The 21,455-nt window shown below is 41.5% G+C and overlaps 2 protein-coding genes across 9 annotated transcripts in view; both read left to right on the top strand.

Moving 5' to 3' along the window:
• The first annotated feature begins 844 nt into the window (after positions 1-844).
• Positions 845-11,055, top strand: FASTKD5 (FAST kinase domains 5). 2 transcript variants are annotated; one of them, XM_027559314.1, is made up of 3 exons: positions 845-1,105; positions 2,670-2,777; positions 8,336-11,055. In XM_027559314.1, the coding sequence occupies exon 3, from the start codon at positions 8,373-8,375 to the stop codon at positions 10,812-10,814; it is 2,442 nt and encodes an 813-aa protein (XP_027415115.1). In that variant the 5' UTR covers positions 845-1,105; positions 2,670-2,777; positions 8,336-8,372; the 3' UTR covers positions 10,815-11,055. The 2 variants fall into 2 exon arrangements, with proteins under 2 accessions (XP_027415115.1, XP_027415114.1); XM_027559313.1 differs by having other exon boundaries at positions 861-976.
• UBOX5 (U-box domain containing 5) overlaps positions 873-21,455 on the top strand; it is a 46,584-nt gene continuing 26,001 nt past the window's right edge. For 3 of the 7 annotated variants that reach the window (XM_027559326.1, XM_027559323.1, XM_027559329.1), the window contains exon 1: positions 2,695-2,777. The gene's annotated coding sequence lies outside the window, so the exon portion shown is untranslated. Of the gene's footprint in view, positions 1,106-2,669; positions 2,778-21,455 lie in introns of those variants that run through there. The other 4 variants (XM_027559322.1, XM_027559327.1, XR_003514081.1 and 1 more) reach the window with 4 other exon arrangements.

Genomic DNA, 21,455 nt, shown 5'->3' with positions numbered 1-21,455 from the left:
GGCAAAGAGGAACGGGTTGTCACAGCTGCTGAGGAGAAATTACGGTTTATTTCATCTCCTAGGCTCGTTCTCGTTTCTGCTGGCAAGGATGGTCATAATCAGCAACTCAGTGATCTGGCTTCAGTGAGAGAACATTCTCTGAGAAGGGGTGTCAGTGGTCTAGGGCCTCAAATGCGCACCCTGAGGCAAACAGTGCGCTCCACAGAGCTCAGGAGTTGGGATGCCAGGCTTGCCACTCGCAGTGAAGTGTCCTCCTTACATTGATTTTGTTTACCTGTCAAGATGGTGCCCTGGAGGGAGCACCATTCCTCAGGTCCCCCTCACAGCCCTTTAAGGCACCGACGAGGTGTGACCACCCTGATCAGCAGTCTCCAGTGCCTCAAAGTAAGGGCCGTCTGCTGCCAAGTCCTCCTGGAAGTCCCGAGAGTCTCTTCCCTGCCTAATTGCCCATACTCACTCAGGTGGGAGCCCCGCTACTTGAGGAGGTGGAAGATCACCCTGGCTCATCTGCCAAAGCTCTGGCCGCCTCAACCAGCTCTTCAAATCCATTTCTTCTAACAGGTTCGTCTATCCATCACTAACTCTCCTCCTGAGAGCACTCTGTGCAGACGAGAAATCTGGCTTAGAGAATTTACAGGACTTCGCCAAGGCCATAGAACCCTGAGTAGCGGTTTGAGATTCGAACCTGTATCTAGGCTATTCAGTGACTTCCACAGCGATCCGTCCACTGCGGGGTTTTCCCTCCGCAGGTCCTGGCTCCGCAGTGACATCTTCCCGTGGAAAAACGTCCTTGGAAAACGCTGACAGAGTCTTTTGAGCCTCGGCCGCACCCGTCACTCGATCAGCAACCGGAAGTAGCGGCAGCTCACCGGAAGTGGGGGCTGTGAGGCCAGGGTGAAGCCGGAGGAGTCTTCGTGGTTCCGCAGCCTGCGAGAGTGGCGAGTGCTGTTGCGTCGCCCGCACTCGCCAAGCTCAGGTGAGTGACGGCGGCCGGGGAGGAGGCCGTGGCGGCGCTCCCTGCCGAGTTGGACCGCGCTTCCAGGCCTGAGCTCCCCAGGCCCAGCTCTAGGGAGAACCTCGGATACCTGGAGTCCTGTGGCCTTTGGTAAGCGGCTTATGGATCAGATGGTAAAGAATCTGCCTGCAATGTAGGAGATCCGGGTTCAATCCCTGGGTCTGGAAGATCCCCTGGAGAAGAGATTGACAACCCACTTCAGTATTTTTGCCTAGAGAATTACATAGACAGAGGAGCCTAGCAGGCTACAGTCCATGGGGTCGCAAAGAGTCGGACAGGTCTAAACGACTACCACTACCACTTCTTACTTATACCTTGATTTTTCCTCTGTGAGACGAATAACAGTACTTGTTTCACAGGGCTTTTGTGAGAACGTAATGAAATATTTTGCCGCTCCTCTTATCCCACTTCAATGTATGCGATTCACCTGGAAATTTGGAGATTTGGAGTCTGTAAGTCTGGGGTGGGACCCGAGATTCTGCGTTTCTCACCATTTTCCAGGTGAGGTTGATGCTGTTCCTCCACAGGCTGCACTTTTAGTAGCAAGGCCCTGCGGTATTTGCTTAGTACCTGGGACAGGTTGAGTCTTCAGTAAATAGCAATACGAGATATATACCCTCCCCCCGCCTTTTTTTTTTAAACAGATAGTTTCTGGTTACACAAGCCTAAGGATATTATGGGTATCTCCCTCCGTTTTTTTATGTCTGGGGATAAGAAAAATAATTGCCATTTTTCTTTCTGTACAAACCATGACACAGCTCTTCTCTGCTAACTCTGGGAGCTTTGGGGCCTCTCCATACCAGTTATATTCATGGGCCTACTCAGGTGATGCTTCATTACCCACTTAGAGCAGACTCCTGGAGGTTCTTCATCCTGTGGAGTTGGAGCACTATAACCTCTGTGCTTTAGTCATTTGTTGCTGCTGGAATCTGAATTTATGTTTTCTGTGCTTTACTCACATTCTGTGAGTCGCCTAGATTTTGTGACTCAGTGCTCTGAATGGCCTTAGGCAAGCTCTGGGATGAATTTGCTACTGCCTGGTAGACCAGAATAAAATTGAAAAACTCCATGCTACATAATACAACTGAAAAAGCAAGGCATTTGGCTGTTATACAGGCCTAATTTAATTTGTCAGTATGGTTTTCTTCCCCATTCATAAGTTTATATTTTCAGGTCCCCAGTAAGGCCTTATCGTTCGGCATGCAAATAAGTCAACTTTGATACCAAAGAATTCTGATGTTTCCCCTTCACTTTTCTGAAATACCATACTATGCAGTCTTGCAAATATAGGAAAACCGATAAAATCAAATATTTGGTTGTCCTAAAAGTGATAGGTACTTGAACTGTTTGTTTGGAAATGTTTTCACATGATTGTGGATGCAGATACTTCACCTGTTGGGATTTTGTTAATCCTCTCGTAGACTCCAGCGCCGAGAGAAAATCAGTTTTTTGTTTTTTTAATTCTCAGGACTACTCAACACATTATTTGATAAGATGAAAGTGGAGTTTGAAGTATCCCTTTATTTGTGGTAATTTTAGAATTTTATCAGGACATAAGTGGGTTAAGTTTTTCTAGCAAAAGAATCAAATCAGAATTGAGATCTGGTATCTGGTAAATTGAATATGCTGAGGGTGTCATATACTTAATCTACAGTTAGCATGGCTGCCTTCCTCCGCCTGGCTCCCCTCCTCTAACTTCTGGACTGTAGTTTAAAACGAAGCTATTCGGCCTTGCTCAGACCTGTACCTGGAAGGTGGAAAGGTAAGATTTCTCGCTCTTGTGAAATCACATCATTCAGGGTGGTTTGGGCAGTGTCTTTCAGAACAGCCATGGTTGGTCCAGTGGTGTCTAAGGCTCCACTCTGGTTCTTTAGGACCCCTAAAGAGGAGATGGGGAGGGGAGTATCCTTGGGGCATTTACGCTAGGAAAGGGACTTTGTGAAATGATGTCACATAAATTTGAACCTTTAGAGGAGACATGAGGAGTTAACCAATTGGGCATCTCTTAGTGTTCTCTTTCCAGCTTTCTTATGGATTCTTTGGGAACCCTTAAATAAGGAGGAACTAACTCTCCTCTGTGTTTGTCTCTAGGCAAAACATCCTGGCCTCTTTTTCTTTGTAGTGCCTTTTCTCCCCACTCTTCTGCTTTATTCATTCTATATCTTCCTTGTGTTTCTTCCCTTTTCTTCTCTACACTACTCATTACTCATCTTCTAAAGTGGTTGTATTTCATTTCTGTATACGCAGATATAGTGTAGGAGAAGGCGATGGGACCCCACTCCAGTACTCTTGCCTAGAAAATCCCATGGACGGAGGAGCCTGGTAGGCTGCAGTCCATGGGGTCGCAAAGTCTGACACGACTGAGCGACTTCACTTTCACTTTTCACTTTCCTGCATTGGAGAAGGAAATGGCAACCCACTCCAGTGTTCTTGTCTGGAGAATCCCAGGGACGGGGGGGGGCCTCGTGAGCTGCCATCAATGGGGTCTCACAGAGTCGGACATGACTGAAGCGACTTAGCAGCAGCAGATATAGTGTCTCTGCTAAAAGTTGCATGGCAGAAAAGTGAGTAGCTAACTGTTTGCCATTTGCAGTTTGTGTCTGCATGGCTCTAAGATTAGTTTGTCATCGTTCATTACTGGGCATCCATAGAGAAGTTCTACAGACAGTAGGAAGTGCTTGTACTGAAAATAACTTTTCAACCTTTTTCTTGAGTATTTAGGTTACTTTATCTATTCACTGGTTGTCTTCTTGAAGAACAGTTTCTTGTTAGAACATCCTTTTTGTAAATTCAATTTTTTCAAAGTTATATGTGTGCATGGCTTATATAGTTAAATTCCTTGGTGGCACTGTGGTTAGGACCTGGAGCTTTCACTGCCCACACCGCAGGTTCAATCCCTGGTTCAGGAACTAAGATTTCATAAGCTGCATGGCGTGGCAAAAAAAAAAAAAAGGCAAATAGTTTGACAGATCTTATAACACTAAGTATTAACTCCATTTTTGTTCTCCAGAGACACTTTTCAACTATTTGTTTGTTTCTTTTGGTATTCATTGGTGTACTCTAAATAAATAACATTTGTATTTCTATTTCTTGATTTCTAGAACATCTCTATGTCCATAAAATCTTTTGACTTCTTTGTTATGGACTTGGATGCTCTAGGTCTCTTGTGTTACTGTTCAGTTTCCCTCTTTTTCCCCTCCCTTTAACCTCCCAGTATAGTTTGCTCAAAATTTTTGTTTAAACGGATATTCAAGGTTTATGTTAGTAAGATTATGTAAATATTATTTACAGCTGAGCAAGGAGTATAATATAACAATTCTTGTACAACTTTTTTGTATTGTTTGGAGTTAATAATTTTTGTTGCTCTTATTGGCTTGGTTTTCCATCTACCTATTACTTATTGGCTCAGCAGTAAAGAAGTCATCTGCCAATGTAGGAGCCGTGGGTTCGATCCCTGGGTTGGGAAGATCCCTTGGAGAAGGAAATGGCAACCCACTCCCATGTTCTTAGCTGGGAAATCCCATGGACAGAGGAGTCTGGCTGGCTACAGTCCATGGGGTTGCAAAAGAGTCGGACACAACAACTTAGTGACTAAACAAATTACTTGTTTATCCTCAGATTATCCATCAGAAATGTCAGTCTCCTCTCCTGTGTAATATTCATCTCTTCTAGCATAAACTAGTTGCTCTTTGTGTCTGTTCACAGCTGTAGTCCTGGAATCTTTATCATTATTCCTGGGGTTTCTCTTTACTTCCCTTCTATGTTGAACTGTAAATTCCGGATTCCATATCTCTCTTGCCAACTTTCACATCTTCAATTATGATAGTTCTCCTTACCTTGATACTGGGGCATCTTGTAAACTCATTCCTTCATGTAGATTTTTGTCTTTGATGTCTTCTTTTTGTTCTTTTTATAAGTAGTAATTACTAGTGATAGCTAGGATCTTAGACTGTTAAAGGTATGAGGGGCTTTTGAGCTTACCTAACCCTCCAGTTCTAACACTCCAGCTTCCTGGCACCTGGAAACCCTATACATTATTTGCTCCCCCTGCCCCCACCCTCCTGTCTGAAATCTGACCTCCCATTTTGTCTCTCCAATACACTAACAATGTGGGATTTGGAATCAGATAATCTTTGATGTCAAACCCCATTTTGTCCCTTAGCTGTGTAATCTTCATCAGGTTTCTTAATCTTGTGAAGACTCTTTTTCCTTATCAACAATATGGAGATATAAAAACCTACCTTGCAAAAAGGTAAGAATTGGAACTGATGCAGATGAAACTGCTTATTCAGGGCTTGGCACAGTGGAGACCCTAAAACAGTTGTGGCTCTTGTTCTTGTGGGATCCTAGTTCCCAGACCAGGGATCCAACATGCAACTCCTGCATTGGAAGCATGGGGTCTTAATCATTGGACCACCAGGAAAGTCCCTTAACCTGTATTTTTGCAAATCAGAAAGAGCCACATAATTCAAAACACTGGATCTATACCAGTCAAGCATTGATGATGCAAGAAATGGTTCTTCATTTCAGGACCACATACACTAATCTCATTAAGTAATCTTAGATGATATTAATTGAAGTTACTTAAATAATGTGCTTTTAAAGTTGTATTAGTTATAAAAGTATTTGTTAAATTAATCTATGTATTCTTCTATTTAACAGTTTTAATCCTACTAAAAAGGAGAAAAAGTTAATTTGTCAAAGGTGTAGCAGAAAGTCTCCTAACAGCTATATACTTTCCTTTTACATAGGTGTATTTTAAGTGATGTCACTTGTTCTGTTTGTTCCACCGACTGTTTGTATAAATCTTTCCATGTGTTGATGCCTGACACACGCTTATTCTGTAAACCAGGTTACTCCTTCTGAAAAGACATGGATTTTCAGTTTTTTTGTTATTATAAAAAAAAAATTTGTCTTTTTATGAAAGTTATTTCTTCAGATCTAGTTCTCAAGATGAGAAGGAGGACTTTGAACAATTGCTTTGGTTGGACGTTGCGCTGACCTAAATTTAGATTCAGTTCAGTTCACTTCAGTTCAGTTGCTCAGTCGTGTCCACAACAGGTTCCAAAACAGGTACTCTTAAAAGCCTTGTTCTGTCAACTAAAGAGTTCCATTACTTGGTTTCTCCTTTGTTCCCACCATACCTGAGGTGCAGTGTTAATTGAGATTCCGTTTTGAGGCATAAATCTTTAAGTATCATCTGTTAAAGAAAAAAAGTATCATCTTTAAGTATCAAATGTTAAAGAAAAAAAAATCACTTCAGTACTATTTTCCTGATGTCTTCTAATTTTTAAAAAGTTGGCCATTTGCATTCATAGGAGTAAGCTAATGGTCTATAGCAAACTTTTTCTGTAAAGGGCCAGATAGTAAATATTTTATGCTTTGCAAGCCATATATTCTCTGCTAGAATTACTCAACTCTGCTCTTGTAGTGAGAATGCCTCCATAGACAGCATTTAAAGCATTTAACAAATAGCCTGGCAATGTTAAAACTTTACTTACAAAAACAGATGAGGGCTGGATTTGGGCTCCGGGCCATAGTTTGCTAACACTGGATCTATAGCATCTGGACCCACAGATTGAAACTTGGTGGGAGAATGGTTCACAGGCCACAGTATGGAACTAAGTGTATAAAGATTTGGTGTGAAAGAATTCTGTTTTGGTTCACAAAGAAATTAGGAGCATACCTTCCTGCCATCCAGAGAAGCCTGTGTGGCTGGGCTACTTGAAAAAAGCCTCTAACCTGCCCTGCAGTCCTCTGTTTCTTATGCTATGGGCTCCGGAAGGAAGGGACTGACAGGGGAGTTGCTTAGGCATTTCAGAAAATCATTCTGGCACCTTCAGAACCTTCATGGGATTTTCTGCATCATGAGCTGTGTCTGGTCCATATCTTGGCATCTTAGGGCTCCCTGAGTTTTGCTTGTGAGGCCTTGGCATTTCTCAAGCAGAAGGAGAGACAGTAAGCATTGAAAGCAAGAGTATGGCAGAGTCATTTTCATAGCCTGTCATGGTTTCTGCTGTAGAAGAAAAGTAGAACTTGTGCTGCTCTCAGGCAGAATAATCAACACCTGACTCACTGGAAGCATTGCTAATATGCCTCCTCCAGAGGAAAGCTCTGCTGCTCCCCTTGTTGTCAGCAGGGCAGTTGCATGAATTGGTGTTCCCTGAGCCCAGCTTGGAAATGCTCTTTGTGTCTCACCCATGAATTGACGGTGAGCAGGGCCTAGGCCTTCTACCGTCCCCCACCAAAGTGCTTGAGTTTTTCGGGGTTGCTTTTTTTTTAGGGGTGGGGGGGTATTTGGAGTAGCTGAATTTTTCTTTTTGATTTTTATTGGAGTATAGTTGCTTTACAATGTTGTGTTAGTTTCTGCTGTACAGCAAAGTGAATCAGTATACATATATCCCCTCTTTTTTAGTTTTCCTTCCTATTTAGGTCACCACAGAGCATTGAGTAGAGTTCCCTGTGCTATACAGTAGATTTTCATTAGTTATCTATTTTATACATAATATTGTATATATTTCACTCCCAGTCCCCCAATTCTTTCCATCTCCCACTCCCCCCACCTTGGTATCCATAAATTTTTCTACGTCTGTATCTCTGTTTTTCCTTTGCAGATAAGCCCATCTGTATGTACCATTTTTCTGGATTTCACATATAAGTGATATTACATGACATTTGTTTTTCTGTTTCTGACTTCACCTGGACTGTCTCTAGGTCTATCCACATCTCTATAAATGGTACTATTTCATTCCTTGTGAGTGAGTTTTCAAGTTTACTTCCCAAGTCAGTGACTGCTCTGCGATAGTGATTCAGACTCTTGTAGGCCTTGAGAGGAGATTAGGCATCTTCTACAAGGTACAGAAGTAGCATTAAAACAACTGAATTCTGTAATCAAAAGGAGGAATGGGGTGGGGGGTTATTGTGGGTATAATTGTGCTGATATCAAAGAGGTGGAATAGATTGCTTATTTCTGTTCTTAGCTTTCTTTTTGGAAATCTGCTTTCCTCATTCCTGTTGGATTTTAGTGCAACAGCTGCCTCTAACTGTAAAGAAAGTCTGGCCAGAGGACAGAGGAAATTTAAACTGAGGAGCAGTCCAAAGAACTGCTCAATGGTACCCTAGGTTTGGGGTTCTCCTGTGCCTTTATGCAGGGTACATGGGGTTTTTCCTTGATGTATGCTGTCTTGTGGTTTGGGCATTCACTAACATTGAACTTACTTGAGTGGACAGTGGTATAGTTTTAATCCATGTCTTATAGTGTGTAAATTTTAGTATTAAGATAGGTGGAAGCCACTTATTCTTCATCTACCCTTTTTTCAGTATCTGGCACCAATTCTGGCCCAGTCATTTGTGATCCATGGCTCTTGTGATATGCCGAAGATTTCCAGGCACTTTGTGTGGAACACCTTCCCAACCAGCTCTAATCAAGAACCATATAAACAAGAAATTACTTGGTCAGACATGTGAGGACTGTGCTCTGACTGCTAGAATGATCAGTACTGACACCAGAATGGCAGCCATTCTCCAGCTGTTAAAACCTATAAGATATTGGACATTTTGCAGTCCTTTTACCTACAGTGCAACCCAAAGTATGGCATGGTGGAATATGAGAAGCTACATGTGGCACAAAGGACAGGACTCTCCAGAAAACAGCCTCTGCTGTCTTGCCAGAAAAGTTAACATTTGTAACACCTCTGCTTCTTGGAGGCTTCTGACAACCGGCAGTACCCTCCCAGGTTTGGAATTCAGCAGGGCTTCTGCCTCTAAGGCCAGCACATTGAACCTGCACTCACCCAGGGCCATGAAAATTGATGAAGAGGATATAGAAACTTTTGATTCCCTTGAAGACCCTCGAGTTTTCCTCCAGCTAAGACCAGAATATCAGCTTCACAGCTATAACAGATATGAGACTTGTCAACCTCTGTCAGTTTCAGAAGGTGAACTAATTTTGCACAAAGTCACCGTTTATCAAGATAATCTCCAGCCTCAAATTATTGTTGACTATTTCTGTAAGCTGAGTTCTTTGCCTGCAGAGCAACATCCTGTTTTGCTGTCCAGTACCAGCTTTGCTCTGCTCTGCCAGCTGAGTGTGAAAAACATACATCTCTTTGATGCCCCAGATCTGATCAATATTTTGAAAGCTTTTGTCAGTTTAGGAATTCCTCATTCCCATTCAATGCTAGATGTGTTTGAAACACACTTTTGCCATAAGGTATGGGAAATGAGTCTGGATCAACTTCTCTTGGTGGCTGACCTCTGGCGGTACTTGGGACACAGAGTACCTCGGTTTTTAAAGATCTTTTTTAGTTATCTTAATTTGCACTGGAAAGATCTATCCTTGTCCCAGCTGATTCACTTAATTTATATTATAGGTGAAAGTCGTCAGGCACCCCAGGATCTAATGCAAAAACTAGAATCATTGATCCTCAAGTATATAGATTTGATCAATTTAGAAGAGATTGGTACAATCTGTTTGGGGTTTTTTAAGTCGAGTAGTAGTCTCTCTGAATTTGTCATGCGGAAATTTGGAGATCTGGCTTGTGCTGACATGCAGCATCTGAGTAGTTATGCCTTAGTGAATATTCTTAAAATGTTCCGTTTCACTCATGTGGATCACGTAAATTTCATGAAGCAATTTGGACAGATTGCTCCTCAGCGAATTCCTTCCCTGGGAGTTCAGGGTGTCATGCACCTGACTCTTGCCTGCTCGGCATTACGCTTCCTGGATGAAAGGGTAATGAATGCTGTGGCTGCTTCTTTGCCTCCTAGGGTAGCATACTGTCGAAGTAAAGATGTTGCCAAGATTCTGTGGTCATTTGGAACTCTGAATTATAAGCCACCCAATGCAGAAGAGTTTTATTCTAGCCTGATAAATGAGATTCACAGAAAGATGCTTGAGTTCAATCGATACCCAGAACACCTGCTCACGTGCTTGCTGGGCCTGGCATTTTCTGAGTACTTTCCAGTAGAGCTCATAGATTTCGCTTTGAGTCCAGGGTTTGTCAGGTTAGCTCAGGAAAGAAGTAAGTTTGAGGTCACCAAGGAGCTGTATACTCTTGATGGTACAGTTGGCATTGAATGTCCAGATTACAGAGGCAATCGTCTTAGTTCTCAGCTTCAGCAAGAGGGGTCAGAAATGCTATGGAATTTAGCAAGGAAGGATATGAACTCAAAACCTGAATTCCTAGAAGCTCTCTTTTTACTTGAGACCATGTTGGGTGGTCCCCAGTATGTCAAACACCATATGATTTTGCCTCATACCCGATCTTCTGATTTAGAGGTTCAGCTTGATGTTAACATGAAGCCATTACCATTTAACAGAGAAGCCATACCAATTGAAGATGTAGCCAAGTTAAGGCTTAAGCATGTGGGAGTCAGCCTTACCGATGATTTGATGAATCAGCTACTAAAAGGGAAATCAAAAGGGCATTCCCAGGGGGAAATTGAGTCAGACAATGGGCAGCAGCCCTTGAAATTAGAGGAGACGGCTAAACCTGTGGGAAGTTCCCTTTGCAATAAGGTAGACAGATTGGGGGCCATAGAGATGGCTGACCTATCCCCCACGACCTGCTTGCAGGCCCCACAAGTGAAGCTGGCTATTCAGTTGACAAACAGGAACCAGTATTGCTATGGTTCCAGGGATCTGCTCGGACTGCATAATATGAAGAGGCGGCAGCTGAATCAACTTGGGTACCGAGTGGTGGAGTTACCTCACTGGGAATGGCTCCCACTACTGAAACGAACTCGCTTAGAAAAACTGGCATTTCTCCATGAGAAGGTGTTCACCTCTGCTCTCTGAGGGCCTTCAGGGTCATTTCTACTCATTAATGCTGTAGACATGCACTGTACCAGGTATTGTGAAACAGTTGCAAAAGCCAGAATGTAGATTTGGTAATAAAATCATCTGTTGAGATTAAGTTGTACCCTGTCTGTGGCAGACAGAAGCTAGTGTACATTACTGTGAATTAATTATAACTTAGTCCAGTTGTGTAAGTTGCTAATTTGTACAAGTAAATAATAAACATCTTAAAATCAAAAAACTCCTTATTTTCCTTTCTGTTTACTAGCCTCATCTCATGATTGCTTTGAATTTTTAGGATAAAAGTATAGTCAGGCATTGTCTAAAGCTAATTCTTAAAAAATGGTTTTCTTATGTTTTGTTTTAAAGTAAGAATCTTCTACAGCTTATCTTGTACATCATCGTTTTTCCCCCACGCATGTTTTCTTCACACCCCCTAGAATTAAAGTCCTTTTCATTTTCCTTTAGATTTGGTTGGTTCCTGTTTTAAAGAGCCACTTCAGAATTAGCTTAATATCTTCCCCTTAGCTCCCTCTTCTGCATTTCTACTTCTCTTGCATAATTCTCCCTAACCCCTTTCCGAGGGATATTTTCTTCCTAAAATTGGACCTAGGAGAGTAGAATTATATGAGTGCCTTTTGGGCCAGTGGTTCCCAAATCTGATGACCAGGTAGAAGAATGTTTTTCATGACAAGCAGCTCCAACAAGAAGGAAATGTATTACTCCCATAATAGGAAGTCTAGGGAGATTGAGGTTTGTATTAGAGCCACAGACATAAGAAGAATGGATATATGTGAGAAACTTAATACAAATAATTTTTATAAATGCGGTCTGTGAAAACTTTTAAAATGGACTCCTCCCACTGTTACTTAGGTTTCCCCTCAAAGGTCACTTCCCCATCCATGCTAGCTAAAACTACCCCACTGGCCTTTGATCATGCCTTGTCACCTTCAGGTGTTTTCCCCATTGCATTCAGCATTAACAAATTATTCTTTCTTTATTTGTTGATTTCCCTGTTGGAAAGTAGGCCCTTGAGTTAACTTTGTCTAGAATTTATCTCCAGTGCCTAGGACAGTGGGTCCTGGTACATAATAATGTTCAGTGAGTAATCAGGGAATTAAGAATGGTTGGTCGTTGCTGGAGAGTTGGGTGTAGAAGGAAGGGAGAGGGTGGGGCTAGAGAGAGAAAAAGAATACCTGGGTAACAAAAGCCTATGACCTTGCTAAAGAGCCTGGGTTTACAGGGGCTGGAGTGCCTCTGAAGGGTCCTAAGTCAGGGAGTATTTGGACAGATCCATGTTTTAGAAATGTTAGGGGAAAAGCAGGACAGAACTAGATTGAGGGGTGGGGATGTGTGAGATAAGGAGAATATTTCACAAATGTGTGCAAGAGCTCATATGAGAAATGATGAAGGCCAAAATTATGAGAATGGAAAGTTTAAATTTCAGAGATGTTTGGGAGGGGGAAAAGACCACAACTTGCTAATTAATTCGTTTGGGGAATGAAAATGAAGATTTTAGTGCCTAGACTGATAGAGAGTCGTCTACTAAAATTGAGACAAAAGCAGGACACATGTTTGGGTAAAGAGTTAATGCCGAGACTGCCCTGGTCATGCTGAGGTGGGCCTCTGGGCAGAAGGGTTTAGGCTGGAGTCTCAACTGGGCATGAGGTCAGATGGCAAAAACCATGAGTAAAATTGCCTAGGACAGGTGGAAAGTAGGTTATTGCAGGTAGGGAGGGAAAAGATGACCAAGAGTAGAATACCAGGACTTAAAGGAAGGTCAAAGCAAAGAGATCCAGTGATAAAGACAGATAATCAGGAAAAAATAGGGGGATAGAAGTAAGTCTGGTCTCTCCAAGACCACTCACTAGAGAAAAAACTTACAGTTTATTATAGTGAAAGGATCTAGGAGAGACACGTCACAAGTTTTTAGTTGTCTTTTCCATTAGAGACATACAGACAGCCCTTAGTTAATCCCAGCAATGATGTTTGCCAACACGTACAGATATTGCCAGTCAGGGAAGCTCCGGTCTTGTGCAGGTCAGTCATGTAGACGTGAAATGAGTGCCCACACAGTTTACCTTAGTTACTCAGTCCCCAGCCCCTGGAGACATTCACCTTATTACAGCAGAAGACAAAAGACATTTTCAGCTTATTCCACCATAAGTTACATTGTTAGTGTAAACTACCTGGTGTTTACCTTGGGTGTGGCCCAGGGTCTTAAGTGAAAGTGAAGTGCGACTCCATGGATTGTAGCCTACCAGGATCCTCCGTCCATGGGATTTTCCAGGCCAGAGTACTGGAGTGGGTTGCCATTTCCTTCTCCAGGGGATCTTCCCTACCCAGGGATCAAACCCAGATCTCCCACATTGTAGGCAGACACTTCACCGCCTGAGCCACCAGGGCCCTCAAGGCCCAAGGTCTTAGGTGCATATAAGACAGTCTTATCAAGCACTGTATTCCAAAGGCATAGAGATTATCTCTCAGGACATTTCTTTGCAAAGTGAAAGACTTGAATACTCCAAACCTACTGAGTTAACCTTTCGCTGCACAGAAACCAAGGGTAAAGCGTATGTATCCTCAGTTCCTCGGAAGAGAAAATGAAGGCAAGAACTAGAAAATCTTCAGTTTAGCAAATTGGCCATCAGTGATGACCTTAACTATAGCAATTTGTTTTATTTATTTATTTTGACTGTGCTAGGTCTTTGTTGTGCTCAGGCTTTTCTCTAGTTGTGGCAGTCAGGGGCTACTCTCGAGTTGCGGTGCTCAGGCTTCTCACTGCCGTGGCTTCTCTTATTGTGCAGCACAGGCTCTGGAGCTCTCGGGCTTCAGTAGTTGTGGCCCCCAGGCTCTAGAGCACAGGCTCAATAGCTGTGATGCACGGGCTTAGTTGCTCCGCAGCACGTGGGATCTTCCCAGATTAGAGATTGAACCCTTGTCTCCTGAGCCACTAGGGAAGCCCAACTATAGCAATTTGAGTTACATTGTCATGGAAAAAGCCAGATTGCACGCCTGTTGAAGGAATGGATTACAAATATGAGGCAATACGTTGAGAACCTTGAAGGGATGGGGAAACTTGAGCAGGATTTACAATGGGACTAGAATTGCCAGATAAATTACAGTATGCCCAGTTAAATTTGAATTTCAGATAAACAACGAATAACATTTTCTAAAATGCACATAAAATTGGCCATTTTAAACAGTGTACAGTTCAGTGATATTTAGTACCTTGATAGTATTGTGTAGCCTGTCATCACTATCTAATGCCAGAGCATTTTCTTCACCCCCAAAGGAAACTCTGTACCCTTTTATCAATCGCTTCACATTTCCCCCTTTCTCAGACCCTGACAGCCACTAATCTTTGCCTCTGGATTTGCATACGTGGTGGGTATTTTGTATAAATGGAATATGCAGCTTTCTGTGTCTGACTTCTTCTACTTAGCGTAATATTTTCAGGGTTCATTGATACTATAGCATGTTGTTGTTTAGTCGTTAAGCTATGCTTGACTCTTTGCAACCCCATGGACTGTAGCCCATCAGGCTCCTCTGTTCATGGTATTTCCCAAGCAAGAATACTGGAGTGGGTTGCCATTTCCTCTACAAGGGATCTTCCTGACCCAGATATCGAACCTGTGTCTCCTGCACTGACTTGAATTCATTACCACTGAGCCACCTGGGAAGCTTATTATAGCATGTACTAGTACTTCATTCCTTTTTGTGGCTGAATAGTATTGTATTGCATGGATATACAATATCTGATTTATCTCTTCATCAGTTGATGGATTGGGTTTTCTACCCCTTTTAGCTGTTGTGAGTAGTGCTGCTGTAAATTAGTTCAGTTCCGTTCAGTTCAGTTCAGTCGCTCAGGCGTGTCCAAAGCTTCACGGCCCCATGGACTGCATCATACCAGGCTTCCCTGTCTATCACCAACTCCTGGGGCTTGCTCAAACTCGTGTCCATTGAGTCAGTGATGCCGTCCAACCATCTCCTCCTCTGTCATCCCCTTCTCCTCCTGCCTTTAATCTTTCCCAGCGTTAGGTTTCTAATGAGTCAGCTTTTCGCATCAGGTGGCCAAAGTATCGGAGCTTCAGTTTCAGCATCAGTCCTTCCAGTGAATATTCAGGACTGATTTCTTTTAGGATGGACTGGTTTGATCTCCTTCCTGTGCCAGGGATTCTCAAGAGTCTTCTCAAACACCACAGTTCAAAAGCATCAGTTGTTTGGCGCTCAGCCTTCTTTATGGTCCAACTCTCACATCTGTACATGACTACTGGAAAAACCATAGCTTTGACTATATGGACCTTTTTTGGCAAAGTAATATCTCTGCTTTTTAATATGCTGTCTAGTTTGGTCATAGCTTTTCTTCCAAGGAGCAAGTGTCTTTTAATTTCATGGCTGTAGTCACCATCTGCAGTGATTTTGGAGCCCAAGAAAATAAAATCTCTCACTGTTTCCATTGTTTCCCCATCTATTTGCCATGAAGTGATGGGACTGTATGCCAAGGTCTTAGTTTTTCACATGTTGAGTTTTAAGCCAACTTTTTCAGTCTCCTCTTTTACTTTCATCAAGAGCCTCTTTAGCTCGTCTTCACTTTCTGCCATAAGGGCGGTGTTATCTGCATATCTGAGGTTTATTGCTATTTCTCTCAGCAGTCTTGATTTCAGCTTGTGCTTCACCCAGCCTGGCATTTTACGTGATGTACTCTGTATATAAGTTAAATAAGCAGAGTGACAATATACAGCCTTGACGTACTCCTTTCCCAATTTGGAACCAATCCATTGTTCCATGTCTGGTTCTAACTGTTGCTTCTTGACCTGCATACAGATTTTTCAAGAGGCAGGTCAAGTGGTATTCCCATCTCTTTAAGAATTTTCCACAGTTTGCTGTGATCCACACAGTCAAAGGCTTTGGCATAGTCCGTAAAGCTGAAGTAGATATTTTTCTGGAACTCTCTTGCTTTTTCTACGATCCAATGGATGTTGGCAATTTGATCTCTGGTTCCTCTGCCTTTTCTAAATCCAGCTTGAACATCCAGAAGTTCTTGGTTCACGTACAAGCCTTGCTTGGAGAAATTTTGAGCATTACTTTGCTAACGTGTGAAATGAGTGCACCTGTGTGATTGTTTGAACATTCTTTGGCATTGCCTTTCTTTGGGATTGGAATGAAAACTGATCTTTTCCAGTCTTGTGGCCACGGCTGAGTTTTCCAAATTTGCTGGCATATTTGAGTGCAGAACTTTCACAGCATCATCTTTTAGAATTTGAAATAGTTCAGCTGGAATTCCATCACCTCCAACTAGCTTTGTTCATAGTGATGCCTCCTAAGGCCCACTTGACTTCACATATCAGGATGTCTGGGTCTAGGTGAGTAATCACACCATCATGGTTATCTGGGTCATTAAGATCTTTTTTATATAGTTCTGTGTATTGGGCTTCCCTGATAGATCAGTTGATAAAGAATCCACCTGCAGTGGAGGAGACTCTGGTTAGATTCCTGAGTCAAGAAGATCTGCTAGAGAAGGGACAGGCTACCCACTCCAGTATTCTTGGACTTCCCTTGTGGCTCAGCTGGTAAAGAATCTGCCTGCAATGTGGGAGACCTGGGTTCAATCCCTGGGTTGGGAAGATTCCCTGGAGAAGGAAAAGGCTATCCACTCCAGTATTCTGGCCTGGAGAATTCCACAGACTATATAGTCCACGGGGTCACAGAGAGTCGGACATGATGAGCAACTTTCACTTTCTGTGTATTCTTGCCACCTCTTAATATCTTCTGCTTCTGTTAGGTCCATACTGTTTCTGTCCTTTATTGTGCCCATTGGCTCAGCTGGTAAAGAATCTGCCTGCAATGTAGGAGACCTGGGTTCAATCCCTGGGTTGGGAAGATCCCCCGGAGAAGGGAAAGGCTATGTAGTCCAGTATTCTGGCTTAGAGAATTCCATGGACTATATAGTCCATGGGGTCACAAAGAGTCAGACACGACTGAACAGCTTTCACTTTTCACTTTGCATGAAATGTATCCTTGGTATTCTGATTTTCTTGAAGAGATCTCTAGTCTTTCCCATTCTGTTGTTTTCCTCTATTTCTTTGCATTGATCACTGAAGAAGGCTTACTTCCTTCTCCTTGCTATTGTTTGGAACTCTGCATTCAGATGTGTATACCTTTCCTTTTCTCCTTTGCCTTTCTCTTCTCTTCTTTTCTCAGCTATTTGTAAGGCCTCCTCAGACAACCATTTTGCCTTTTTGCATTTCTTTTTCTTGAGGATGGTTTTGATCAATGCCTCCTGTACAATGGCCATAGTTCTTCAGGCACTTTGTCTGTCACATATGCTGATGGACAACTCTATCAGCTGTTGTGAATATTCACATATAAATTTTTGTTTGAATACCTGTTTTCAATGTTTTTAAGTATATAGAAATGAATTGCTGAGTCATATATTAATTCTGTGTGTAACTTGTTGAGGAACCTCCAGACTTCCATGGTGGCTATACCATTTTACATTCCTAGTACCTCAGAATGTACTAGGGTTCCGGTTTCTCTGCATCTTTGCTATTTGAAAAAATAGCCATCCTAGTGGATGTGAAGTAATATCTTATTGTGGTTTTGATTGCATTTCCCTAGGGAGTTAGTGATGGACAGGGAGGCCTGGCATGCTGCGATTCATGGGGTCGAAAAGAGTCGGACACGACTGAGCGACTGATCTGATCTGATCTGAGGGACTCATAATGTTTAGTATCTTTTCAATCATGATGTCAAATCGTCTAGCCCATGAACACAGGATGTCTTTCTGTTTACTTGGGTCTTTAATTTGTTTCAACAACACTTTATATTAATAGTTTTCAGTGTACAAGTTTTGTACCTTCTCAGTTAAATTTATTCCCAAGTATTATTTTTGATGCTATACTGAATGGAATTTTCTTATGTTCCTGTATGAATTGCTGATTGCTAGTGTATAGAAATACAACTGACTTACCCTGCATCTTTACTTAATTCTTTTATTAACTCTTTTAAGTGGGTGTGTGTATATTCTCTATGATTTTCTATACATGGGATCTTGTCATCTGTGTATTTAGTTTTACTTGTTCCTTTCTACTTTGGATACCTTTTAATTTCATTTTCTCCCTAACTGCTCTAATTAGAACTTCTAGTACAAAATTAAATTGTAGTGGTGAAAGCAGGCATCCTTGTTTTATTCCAGATCTTAGAGGGGATGCTTTCAGTCTTTCACCATAGAGTATAATATTAGACCCCTTGGATTTTTCATAAATGCCCTTTACTGTATTGAGGAAATTTTATTCATAGTTTGCTGAATGTGCAATAAATAATTTTTTAATGTAAGTATGTCCCAAGTAGTACATGGAACATTCTTATACTAAACAAATTATCAACCAAAAAAATCCATTTTTATCCAAATTTATCCAAATTTCATATTTAAGTCGACATTTAAATTTTTTATTTGCTAAATTAATAACCTTAAGAAGGACAAGGCTGGATTCTTTTGAGGTGGTTGATGGAGGCAGAAGAGACTTCAATGTTATTTGCATATTGAGGAAAGGATCCAATAGTCAGAGATAAGTTTAAGATTCAAGAGAGAGGCAAGAACAGATGGAATAAGGCCCTGGAGGGGAGGGACAGAGTTAGGGTCAGATTTGTACAAGAAGAGCTTGGCTGCCTTACCTGGGTTCCCACATAAGTTTTCTGACACTGCTATTAAGGTGCTAAGTAAATGGTATTAGAACCCTTTGCCCATCTGTGCCTTGTTTTGATCCTACAAATTTTTTAAGAGTAAAAACTGTGTCCGCTTGTGCCTAGCAGTGTACCTTGTGCACATATTAAGCTCTTGAAGATTGCTCCAAGTACATAACGTTGCGAGCTTTTTTGGACTTAGACCTGTGTTCTGGCCTTCCTGTGCCTGAGACAGCTGTCTTTTATTTTAACTAGCTATAAGAGAAATGGACACAAGTCAGATTTTTTACTTAGATGGACGAGTAACTCAATTTAGAAATTATAACAAGTAAGATTGCTCCAAGTATATAACATTTCAAGCTTCTTTTGGACTTACACCTGTGTTCTGGCCTTCCTGTGTCTGAGGCAGCTGTCTTTTATTTTAACTAGCTATAAGAGAAATGAACACAAGTCAGATTTTTTACTTAGATGGACGAGTAACTCAATTTAGAAATTATAACAAGTATTATACTTCTTTAAAGGCTGAAGTGCCCAATTTATAAAATTGCTCAGTGCATTGGTATTCCACCCACTCTTTGAGGCTAAATGCTTTTCTCTTATTTGACAGGTAGTCTTTTCTTTTTTTAAATTCTGTAACCTGTTTGAGCCTAGTCTTTAAAATATGTGTATCTGCCAGAATTACTTTCCATTACATTTTCATGAAACTCAAAAATCAGTTTGTATAACTCAGCTATGGCAACTTCTTTGTAAGCCAAAGGAAGACGGATGTACAGGTGTTCACAAAGTGTCATGGTCACCTTATTCTCTTCTAAATTATCCCTCCACACTTCCCTATTGCTAGGTTCTGAGTCTTCAGCAACAAAAAGATTTGCTTGGCTGCTTTAAGGAAACACAGACAGAAATCTTTGAGATAAGATGACCAGTTTGTCCCAGTTTGCTTGGGACTTTCCTGTTTTTAGCACTGAAAATTCCACTTTCTGAATAGACCATATGGTTGGTCACCCTCCCTCTGGATCTCTTTTCAGTACTGTTCTTGTACATTCCCTTCCTCACCCTGAGTATAGGGAGGCAGAGAAGAAATGCCTCTCACCATTTGGACATCCAGTTCTGTATCAGCTATTAGCTGCGAGAAATACTCTGAGCATGTATCTGTAGCCTTATTCTTACTTATATCATCCTGTGACCCCAGGAACCCAGCCCCATTATTTTATCAACTTAAAACTCTAAACATACAAAAGGAAAACTTTTCTGCTTAGTCATAGTTATTACTTAAGTGACAGGTACACCAAGAATAAGCATGCTGGTTTGTTTCAAGTTTGTTTCTTAGAGTGTGGGTTGTTGTTCAGTCGCTCAGTCGTGTCCAACTCTTCGCGACCTCATGGACTGCAGCACACCAGACTTCCCTGTTCTTCACCATCTCCTGGAGTTTACTCAAACTCATGTCCATTGAGTTGGTGATGCCATTCAACCATCCCATCCTCTGTCGTCCCCTTCTCTTCCTGCCTTTAATCTTTCCCAGCATCAGGGTCTTTTCTAATGAGTCAGCTTTTTGCATCAGGTGGCCCAAGTATTGGAGCTTCACTTTTAGCATCAGTCCTTTCAGTGAATATTCAGGACTGATTTCCTTTAGGATTGACTGGTTTGATCTCCTTTCTGTCCAAGGGATTCTCAAGAGTCTCCTCCAACACCACATTTCAAAAGCATCAGTTGTTTGGCGCTCAACTTTCTTTATGGTCCAACTCTCACATCTATACATGACTACTGGAAAAACCATAGCTTTGACTATATGGACCTTTTTGGCAAAGTAATACCTCTGCTTTTTAATATGCTGTCTAGGTTAGTCATAGCTTTTCTTCCAAGGAGCAAGCGTCTTTTAATTTCATGGCTGTAATCACCATCTGCAGTGATTTTGGAGCCCAAGAAAATAAAGTCTCTTACTGTTTTCCTTGCTTCCCCATCTATTTGCCATGAAGTGATGGGACTGTATGCCAAGGTCTTAGTTTTTCACATGTTGAGTTTTAAGCCAACTTTTTCACTCTTCTCTTTCACCTTCATCAAGAGCCTCTTTAGTTCCTCTTCACTTTCTGCCATTAGGGTGGTATCATCTTTGTATCTGAGGTTATTGCTATTTCTCCCAGCAATCTTGATTTCAGCTTGTGCTTCACCCAGCCTGGCATTTTACATGATGTACTCTGCATATAAGTTAAATAAGCCGAGTGACAATAGCGTGGATAGTGGAATTAAACTGGAATCTTCAGTTAAAGGGCTTATATCTGGGTGAGGAACTTTAAGACTTCTGTGGTAATAGTGTGTTTGGATTTATAAAATAAAAAGACAGTACACGGAATCCTTGTGATGCAATGATCCCGTATCTTGACTTTGGTACACAAAAAGTGATTACATAGATCTGTGCAAAGAATAAACTTGCATAGAACTTAATCTACAGACAAACACAAATGAGTCCTTGTCAAACTGGTGAAGTCTGAGTAAAATTAGTGGATTGTATCATTGTTCATTCCTGGTAGTAATGTTGTGCTATAACTATGTAAGATGTTACCATTGAGGAAACTGGTTAAAGTTATGAGAGATCTCTTTGTATTATTTCTTAACCATGCACATGGATTTATAATGACGTTAAAAAGTTTAATTAAAATTTTAAAAAAGAATATTTCTTAGAAGGTAGCTTTGAAATCCTTGTGAGATATTTATTCAGTAATATCTTATACATAGTTCATTTTTCTCCTTCATGCTCTTAAAGAATCCTTTCTTTTTAGAAAAAACAAAATGTCAAGGGAAAAACTGAGACAGCTAGTTTATTTCTGAGTTTGTCCTTTGATATTCTTTGATATCTTCAGAAAGCCATTTGCGAAGATAGGCCCTCATGTAGTACAAAAAGGATAGTGCAAACACATCAACCAGAGGAAAGGGAAATCCTGTGAAGGGTCAATTGCCTCTAAG

This window comes from Bos indicus x Bos taurus, chromosome 13, assembly GCF_003369695.1.
Source record: "Bos indicus x Bos taurus breed Angus x Brahman F1 hybrid chromosome 13, Bos_hybrid_MaternalHap_v2.0, whole genome shotgun sequence".
Taxonomy (NCBI): Eukaryota; Metazoa; Chordata; class Mammalia; order Artiodactyla; family Bovidae; genus Bos; species Bos indicus x Bos taurus.
The sequence above is the reverse complement of the archived record's forward strand: the minus strand, read 5'-3'. Positions and strand labels throughout refer to the sequence as shown.

Bases quoted from the DNA above. Each gene is read 5' to 3' on its own strand.
- FASTKD5 (XM_027559314.1), top strand. From the start codon at position 8,373: ATGGCTCTTGTGATATGCCGAAGATTTCCAGGCACTTTGTGTGGAACA.